This window comes from Microplitis mediator, chromosome 4 (genome assembly GCF_029852145.1).
Source record: "Microplitis mediator isolate UGA2020A chromosome 4, iyMicMedi2.1, whole genome shotgun sequence".
In the NCBI taxonomy this organism is placed as follows: domain Eukaryota; kingdom Metazoa; phylum Arthropoda; class Insecta; order Hymenoptera; family Braconidae; genus Microplitis; species Microplitis mediator.
Genome location: NC_079972.1, coordinates 6,384,559 through 6,394,507, shown reverse-complemented (window position 1 = coordinate 6,394,507; position 9,949 = coordinate 6,384,559). Strand labels below are relative to the sequence as shown.

The following is a 9,949-nucleotide window of genomic DNA, read 5'->3' as shown; positions in this document are numbered from 1 at the left end:
AATTTCCCTGATAGCCGAGTTGGCTAGAAACTGGCGTCAAACTAACAGTCGCAACTAGTCGCCAAGTTAGCCGCAAAAGTTGGTATTTCCAAAGTTGATAGACACTTTCTCAGAAAGTTGGCGGTAACCTGTAGCCAAAAGTTGCAAAAGCTAGAGTTGTCGACAACTTGTCGTCAAGTTGGTCGCAAACTAATGAATGCCAACTTTTTGACGAGCAACTCGTGCTATCACCCTGATAGCCACACATTACTCAGTAAGGCTTACAGAGCAACACTTTCGGCTAACTTAACGAGAAAGTTTCTGGCAAACCTTAGTTGGATAATCCCTAATAGCCTCTTTGCATTAAAATTGACGGTAATTTAATGTTGAAATTACCTGAAATCTGCTGCCCAAATTTGCAGACAATTTCACAGCAAAAGTTGAAAATAAAAATTTGCGGTTAATTTTTCTTCAATTTTAAGGTAAACTTGTACGAAAAAAAACGGTCGGTAATGTTCATTCTTACCATTTCAAAAGGTAAGCAAATTTATACATAAAATTGTCTACAAGTTGAGCGTAAAAATATACTTAACAATTTTTCAAGTCAAATTAACGATAAATTGACATAAAATTTACCTGACAATTAAAGACAACTTTTTTCTAGTCAACTTTTGAAGTGAATTTGCATTCTAATTCGGGCATTGAATTTACCTCAAATTCAATAGCAAGTTGCATACAACTTGTCGTAAAAAACGGAAAAGTCCGAAGTTGACGGGAATTTGAAAAAAAATTCAACGAAACTTTTGTACAGTAAACTTTTGCTCAAGCAAACTGTGCTATTAGGGATACTTTCCTTTAAGTTGGCTTCAGAATACGGCAGTAGCTTGAATGTAACTTGACAGAAAAACTTGCCATCAATTTGAAGTGAAACTTTCAATCAACTTAGCGTTATTGTCTGACAGTAATACTTGTTGTCAAATAGAATTCAACTTAACAGACAACTTACTGTCAACTTAAAGGTAACCTGCTTGCTCTCCAACACTTTCCTTTAAGTTACCTTTAGATTACGGCAGTAGCTTGTAGTTAACTTACGGTTAGGGTGACTATCAGGGCAGAGGGTTTTCCTCAATTTAGGAAGTAACTTTTTTTACGATAAAAAAAAGTCGGTAATGTTCTTTCTTACCATTTCAGAAGGTAAGCAAATTTATACATAAAAATTTCTACAATTTGACGGTAAAAAAATACTTCACAATTTTTCAAGTCAAATTAACAATAAATTGACATAAAATTTGCCTGAAAATTGACACCAACTTTTTTCTAGTCAACTTTTGAAGTGAATTTACATTCTAATTCGGGTAGTAAATTTACGTTAAATTGAATAGCAAGTTGCATACAAATTATCGTAAAAAACGGAAATGTCCCAAGTCGACGAATAATTGAAGGAAACTTTTGTAAAGTAAACTTTTGCTAAAGCAAACTGTGCTATTAGGCGAATACTCATCCATTTTGATATTTCAGCTCAATTAATTTTTGATTTTTTTATTATGAAATATCACTAGTTAATGTTAAGTACTACCTACTTTGAATAAATTTTGAATTTAATGAATAACATTTTATTTATGAAATTGTTTTTTCTTTTAATAATTTCTTTTTTTCATTTATTTCAGACCAATATATCATGAGAAATTATAAATAACTAATTAATTATAATTAAATCAAAAGCTTAACAAAAACGCTCTTGTAAAATGTTTTTAAAATCGTTTTCAAAGTAAAAATGATAAAAACATTTTATTTTTATTTTAAAAATTAATTTTTCTTCATTTAATATTTAAATACTTTTTTAATTTTCTTCGTTATCGACTTTCCGAATAGTCTTATCTATGAATTACTTCATTATCGACAATATTTTTTATCTGTGGATATTGAGTAAAGATGTCTTTGAATATAGAGGACTTTGAGTAAACATAATATAGATGAGATGTCTACAAAAATTTAGTGGAGTACAGTTGTCATTGAACATAGTTGTCACTGAGTATAGATGTCGTCTTTGTGCTTGAGTAAAGAAATTTTGAGTATAGATGAGTATTCGCCTGCTATTAGTGTGCCACATTTTGAAGCCAATTTGAAGGAAAGTGTTGGAGAGCAAACAGTTACCTTTAAGTTGACAGTACATTGTCTGTAACTTGAATTCAAATTGACTACAATTGTTACTGTCAGACAATGACGTTAAGTTGATTCAAGCTACTGCCGTATTCTGAAGCCAACTGAAAGGAAAGTATTATCCAGCCAAGGTTTGCCAGAAACTTTCTCGCTAAGTTAGCCGAAAGTGTTGTTCTGCAGACCTTACTGAGTAAGGTGTGGCTATCAGGGAAACCTCACGTTAACCGTTCCGCACGCTGTTCACATGTCACGTTCCTCGTTCCTATGTTTCTACATACATCTCGTTCTCTGTTACCCGCGTTTATTCAAACGTCTCATTCTCCGTTCCTCCGTTTCTACAAATGTCTCGTTTTTCGTTTTTCCGTTTCTACAAATCTTACTTTAATCAAATGTTCGGTTTATCGAAAGGAACTTTATTCAGAGATAACGTTCATCAGAACGGACATTATGCATCCATTACGTTGTTCATTCTGACGTTTCTCCGACCGTAACTTTTATCTGTCGTTCGTTTATTCATACGTGCCACTACACACTTTTACTTTTTATGCAAATGTGCGTTTTGTGTAACCTCCGTTAGGCACAGGTTGTGGCACCCATCTTAGTAACATACTACATTTTTCTTAATTATGTACTAATTACTCTTATCACAAGCTCTGAAGCTCAGATTCTGACTAACCAAAATATTCTAAGCATTTTTTTCTTTCCGCTGATATCACTTTCATTGAAATCTGAAGTCACATTTTATGAAATAGAGTAAACTATGTGATTTTCCATAAGGATCAATGGTAAAGACAAACATTTTTTAATATTTATATCCTTTTTTCAGCTTTCTGTAGACCTTTAAAAATTTAACTGGTTCATTATCATATAATAATGTGCCAATATGCCAAGTTTCATTAAATTCTGAACGTCAATTCTAAAAATGATAGTACTACCTGACTGGGTCGTACTGGTCGTACCCAACAAATTCTCAAATTTTAAATTTCTAATTAATTGCACGCCTCTGACACGATAGCAGGAGAGGTTGTGCTCTATAATCGAGTCGTCGCGAAAACCGGATTTTCCTACCTTCAATCTTTTTAAATATTTATTGGACTCGAATGATGAAAATCTTCCGAGGAAGTTCGTCTTACTCTCTAAACATGACTTAGTGAAAACAAGTGAATATTCACTCATTCAAAGTGCAAATCGAACCACTAATTGCAAAAAGTGGTTCGATTGGCACTCCGAAGTAGTGAATATTCACTTATTTCACTTATTCATGTTTAGAGAGTATGCATTTTTCCGGAAGCTAAAAAAATTGCTAACTTATTTGTATTTATGATTGACCAATACTAGGGTGTGTTCGAAACGTCACTGTATATAGGTAAAAAAAAAAAAACTTTGTAACGTGAAATGTCTACATAAAAATTGGTTTGGTATAAAGTGATAAGCAATCTCTCTAAACATATCCCGAATTGTATTCTATGTATTCGTTCAGAAACATTCAACCTCTTGTTGAAACACAGATTTTTTTTTTTTTTTATTTTCAGTCAGAAAAAATCACTCACCCGTCACTATGTATGTTAATGAGTAAGATAAATTTTTTATCTTGAACAAAAAAAATTTTTTTTTTTTTTTAATTTAAGTAATTAAATATTTTTATTCATAATAATCATATTCTGAATGGAATTTTATATAAACAAGTGGATCAAAATATTATAGCTATCTTTATAATTTTCTATAATGTTGTCGTTTTTAAAAAAAATTATCGAAATGAACATCAACGACCTCTATAGAGTGTTCAACAAGAAAAAATGTATGGCCTTCAAAGTAAAAACGTTCGCGCAGGCGTCGACATAGCTCTCCTAGCTCCAAATAATCCAACCAGATCTAACTTCTCAATTGTTCTCAATAAACTGAATTTTGTATTAAAATTAACGTCACGAACTTCAATACGTTTTACAGCAAACAAACTTTTAATTCACAATTTTTTTAAATTAAAAAATAAAATTTAAATTAAAAAAATGCCACGAGGTAATTTAATAAAAAAGTTTTCTATTTAGAATAATACTGTGAGAAAGTAAATAATTTTTTTATTAATATAAATTTTACAACCTCTACAACTTTTCAAGGTTCTTTTTGATGATGTGTATATTGTTATCTTGATTACAATTTATATTTATTTTTTTTTTTGTTCATAGGAAAATTTGTTAATCACAAGGGTCGAAATCGTCATTTCACCAATCCTGAAGAATTGGAAGAGCAACGGCGTCAGGATGAAGAACGAAAAAAGTGGAGAGTCAGTATTTTATAGGTTAACCATCCGCGGAAAACCTTGGAGAAATATTATTTTTTTAAAGTACTAAGTTTCCGAGTATTTCGGTGACAATAAACATAGAAATTTATAGAATGATGTCCTTTTTTTTATAGCAAAATAAAAAACAAAGTGATACATCGAGTGATGAAGATGAGGAACCTAAAGCTAGCAGTGCCAAGTCTGTAGATCCTGATGCTTCGGAGTCCGATGACAGTGATAGTGAATCCGAAGTAGATTCAGAAACTGAAGTAATAATAGAATAACTTAAGTTATATTATTAAATGAATAAATTCTTCATAACACATTTTTTTTTTTCATTTTTAGGGTAAAGCTAAAGGCGTGGAAAATTTAATTGAAGTAGAAAATCCAAATAGGGTGCAGAAGAAAACCAAAAAATTATCGAAATTGAATGAGTCATTAGCTGAAACTACAAAGCCTGAACTCTCTCGAAGAGAAAGGTCTGTATTTTTATTAATAATTTCTTTATTTACTTTTTTTCGTTAATGTTTAATTAATAATTTTAGTCATTGCTTATTAAAAACAGTAATTTTGAATTATATATTGATAATTATCAACGCTCATTCAATTTCTAGTTCAATTATCACTCATACGATTACTAATGCGATATTTTAATAAATTTTATTAAAAAAAAAAATTGAATTGTAGATAAAGTAATACTAGTATTTAATTTACTCCGTAAAAATATTATAATTTGTAATTAAAAATACAAGTCATCAAGTAATGATAAATTAAGTTATCACATATTGCCAAAAATTAATTTAAGTTTCATCATATTTTAATAACAAGTTTGAACACATGTAAATGTTTACTCATATATTCCTAATTGATGATTAAAATGTAAATTATAATTAATTGATAAGAAAATATACATAAATTATTTGGTAAAAGTATATTGTAGTAAACAGAACTAATTTAAGGTATAGTAAAAACTAAGTTACTTGGTTATAACAATTGCTACTGTATTAGTGATAATATTAAAAAAAAATTTTTTTTTTGTTTTTACAGGGAACAAATAGAAAAACAACGAGCATATGCAAATTATCAAAAACTCCATGCTGCAGGAAAAACTGACGAAGCACGTGCTGATTTAGCGCGTTTAGCCATAATTAAACAACAAAGAGAAGATGCAGCGAAACGAAGAGAGGATGAAAAAAAGCAAAAAGAAATGGCAGCTCAAAAGAAAACTGAATTGACGCAAAAAGCACTTGGAAAACGAACTTAAATATGTATAATATCTTTACTGTAACACATATTCAAACTTTAATGTAATTTTTTTTTTTTTTTGTTCATAATTACATATTAATATTATGAATGATTATATGATTCAATCTCTACTTTCTTATCAATAAAAATTTATTAAAAATTACTCAAATAATTAGTATTGTTATTTCATCACCAGATGGCGAATTGGTAATACAGATAAATGAATTTGCTTATTTTTTTTTTTTGCCCGTCATTTCAATTGCGTGATAGTTTATTAAGTATAAATAATAAAAATTAAAAAAAAAAAAAACAGTTCTAAAAACATAAGTATCGACTAATAAAAACAATATATATTGTTCCGAGGAAATAAAATTAATTAGTAAGTTAGAGAAATTTCATTTCATTTAAAGAACAATGTTGAAATTAAATGTAAGATTAAGAATACTATATATAAATAAAAAATAACAATTAACAGCGGAATTTATTTTTTTGTTTTCAGATTACCACCAACAAATTGCCGGTTCAGGTAGAAAGGATTTTTGAAAACTTGGTCACTTTGAATTCACCAAAATCACGAAAATTTTCTAAAATGTCGTTTGAAACAGAGAAAGGTAGAAAATAAAATACTTATTATACATGATTTAATAGGATTATATTGACAAAATTTCTATTCTCAGTTTTTTTGATTAATTAAAATTAGATATCTTTGATATTAATTAAAGCTAGTAAACAGCTAACCCGCCTACTGAATGTTATTTTAATAATAAAATTATTCAAACAATAATGTTCCTGATCGAGTATTAGGTCTTTCACCTTATTGTACATAAGAAAAATGGATGAAATTAGATTGCCAATTTTTTATCGTTAATATTTCACTTTTTGTATTTTTTAAGTCAACAAATATTAATTATGAAAGTTGGGGACTCGATGATACAATTTTTTTTTGTTTTATAAAAAAATCTATAAATATGTATGATAACGTTTTTACTGTCATGTTCATGTTGAAAAAATGTTTTTACATATTATATTAATTGAATAAATTATTTATATTATCATAGAAAAGCTTATCCAATGTAGTGATAGTTCTCATCGATAGCTTTATTTACAATCTAATTTAACTGGTTTTATTGAAAGTATAGATATTTGCCGACTTAAACATGATATAATCATACATGTTATTTTAGTTTAATAGTTAAATTTTATTTTTAAGAACGTTTTAAAATTTGAATATGAATCTTTGAATAAAAAAAAATATATAATATGTAACAGCAGTTAGAAATACATTTAAAATAATAAAAAATAAATGGCGTAATCCTCAAAAACACGCAAATTGGAAGTACAACAAAAAATTAATTTCTCCAAGTGATTTTGCAACTAATAACCCAAGTCTGATGCCTCAAATTTTAATTGTTTTTACTCCAAATTTGTTCTAATAAAACATACTTTCCAACATGAGCACAGATTTATTATAACACAATTGCAAATTATTTTCAAGTAATGACATTTAATTAATTTTTTAGAACGATTTTTAAAGATGGAATTAGTAGAGAAAAGAAAATATTATCACACAGCTGATATAATAACTTCAGATCAACTTATGACATGGCCAGATTATTGGAGAAAGAATAAAGATTCCATAAAGTCAATTGATACTGAAGAAATAGAGAAGACTAAAAAAGAGTTAGCCAATAAAATATCGATAATGCAAGGTGACATTACGTCTTTAGAAATAGATGCTATTGTCAATGCTGCAAATTCAAGTCTGCTTGGTGGTGGTGGAGGTAATGATAATTATAAATAAATTTTGTTACTTTCACTATCTATTACATAACCCATAGTAATAATAATTATTATTATCAAATTGATAATTTATGAAACCATTTCATTCAATAGTTGATGGAGCTATTCATAGGGCTAGTGGGCCAAATCTCAAAAAAGAATGTGCAACATTAAATGGATGCAGAGTTGGTGAAGCAAAAATAACAGGAGGTTATAAGTTGCCAGCTAAATGTTAGTATGATAAATCAAAAATATTACTTTTTATTAAAAGAAAAAATTTAATTGTTAGATGTTATTCATACTGTTGGACCACGTGGAGAAAACCCAGGAAAACTCAAAGAATGTTACTTAAATAGTCTTAATGTCGCTAAACAAAATAATCTAAAAACAATTGCTTTTCCATGTATATCTACTGGAGTTTATGGATATCCTCAAAGACCAGCTGCTAAAGTTGCTATAACTACAGTCAAACAATTTTTACAAGAAAATGTTAACGATGTAATTTGATATCAATTTTTTATTATTAATTATCACCATTGTTATTATTTTGCCTCAAATAATTCATATTAATATGTTTGTCTATATTTTTACAGATTGAAAAAGTTATTTTTTGTCTATTCCTAGATACTGATAAAGAAATTTATGAGGAATTGCTCCAAAAATATTTTGCTACAGATTAAACAGTTTGCAAGCAATTAATAACGTCGTAGTTTTTATATCCAACCCAATTATTATTTTTTCACCAATTTTAAGGGTATTCGCAGATAGTGCCCCCCACTTTTTAAAAATAAGCAATGACTTTCATCTGTCATAACCGTATACAAATTAATTTCATCAATTAAAGAACAATTAAAACCTCAATTGAAAAAAGAACAACGTAATAGTAATTTCGCCGAGATATAGAACTTTAAAAAATTTACGTACAGCTGTTATAAGTTAGGAGTTGAAAAAAATTTGTTGAATAAATTTTAGTCTAAAAAATTTGAAAATTCGAATTATAAAGTTGAGATGAAGATTTTACTGAAATTTAGAAACAAATTTCGTTTAACTTCCAATTGATATTAACTGTAAGTAATTTTTTTTTAAATCTATATCCTGGCGAAATTGCTACTACGTTGTGATTTTTTAAATTCATGCTTTAATTCGTTTTTAATCAATTGATAAAATTTTGATACGCTTATGACAATTGAAAGACATTGAAAATTTTTAAAAAGTGGGAGGCACTGTCTGAGAATGGCTTTAAATAAAACTTTCCTCAACCTAAAATTATTATTTTAATCTAACGACGTATACAGTAAAATATTTTCCAAAAAAAAAACTAACTACATAGCTACTTCACTGTATATTTTTTAATAAATTCTTTTATCAACAGCTCTAAAAGATGTTCGAGAAAAATTTTTTTTTAAATGTTAGTTATTAAGACTTGAACAAAATTTAATTCAAAACATGTATATAATTTAAAAAGAGGTTTAACTCAGAAAAGAAACCTGAAAAACGATGATCTTGAAACACATGATTTCTGATAAAATTTCAAAACCTCAAAAAATTTAATAAAGATTATCAAAATGAATAATAAAATAATTTTTAGGCCATTTTATTCAGGGCTTGAAAGTTATTCAATAAAAATACCAAAAATTATTTTATTCAAAAGTTTTCGATCACGATATCTCGTGATCAGATTAACAGATTGACGCGGCATTTGCGACAATTAAAAGTTCTATACTATGAATTAGATTAGATTTCGAAATTAATTGATCTGATCGTTTCCAAAATATTAGCAGAAATTAAACTATTTATTTTTTTTCAAATTTTTCAAGTAACTCAAATTTTAATAAATCGATTGATCTCATATGAGAAATAATTTTGATGACTCACTAAGTCCTTTCAATTACTGCAAAAATGATCTAGAGCGATCAAGTCATGTAGTAGTTATAAAACATTATACCATACAATTGTATTGAGGATGTTGTAACGAAAGTGAAACTGATCTTTTTAAATATTTTAATATCTAGAAAACAAATGCCTTCTTCTCTTGTTTTATAGAAACGCGACTAGAGTCAGTCATTCATATATTGACAATTACACAACGAATATCTTGTATCTCAATAAACATTCTTTTTTTTGCCTTTCTTTTACCACTGTAAATTGTGTTATTTCTTATTCGAGTGTTGTTATTGTAATATAAATGATAATAATTTATAAGTTACTAGTTATTACAATATTAGTTTACAAATTGCTCCTTAGACCCCAAAACGTCGATATTTGATGAAAACTTTAGTTTTTAAAATCTATAACCAAAACCAATACTTGCCTATTTCTTTTTTTTTTTTTTTTATTTCAAATTTTTTTAGCGGGAAGTTAAAAATAAAATAATTGAAATAGATGAATAATTATTGTGTGATGGCAGCACATTAGAGAGCAAATGAACAACATACAACCTAGAACGAGGAGAAAAAGGTAGGAAAAGATATGTACATCAGCGCCATAATTTAGTGCTCCAGCCGCATC

General features: G+C 28.1%; 2 protein-coding genes across 4 annotated transcripts; both read left to right on the top strand.

The window, feature by feature from the left end:
• The first annotated feature begins 3,976 nt into the window (after positions 1–3,976).
• Positions 3,977–5,825, top strand: LOC130666510 (28 kDa heat- and acid-stable phosphoprotein-like). The gene is made up of 5 exons (XM_057467583.1): positions 3,977–4,155; positions 4,323–4,420; positions 4,552–4,686; positions 4,763–4,896; positions 5,465–5,825. Exons 1-5 carry the CDS (start codon positions 4,146–4,148, stop codon positions 5,679–5,681), a joined length of 594 nt encoding a protein of 197 aa, XP_057323566.1. The 5' UTR covers positions 3,977–4,145; the 3' UTR covers positions 5,682–5,825.
• A 73-nt stretch (positions 5,826–5,898) lies between these two features.
• Positions 5,899–8,181, top strand: LOC130666508 (macro domain-containing protein CT2219-like). Of its 3 annotated transcripts, none has more exons than XM_057467582.1 (6): positions 5,899–6,041; positions 6,162–6,273; positions 7,183–7,443; positions 7,556–7,672; positions 7,731–7,939; positions 8,035–8,181. In XM_057467582.1, exons 2-6 carry the CDS (start codon positions 6,252–6,254, stop codon positions 8,119–8,121), a joined length of 696 nt encoding a protein of 231 aa, XP_057323565.1. In that variant the 5' UTR covers positions 5,899–6,041; positions 6,162–6,251; the 3' UTR covers positions 8,122–8,181. The 3 variants fall into 3 exon arrangements, with proteins under 3 accessions (XP_057323565.1, XP_057323564.1, XP_057323563.1); XM_057467581.1 differs by having other exon boundaries at positions 5,932–6,091; positions 7,556–7,651; XM_057467580.1 differs by having other exon boundaries at positions 5,933–6,091.
• Positions 8,182–9,949: the final 1,768 nt, after the last annotated feature.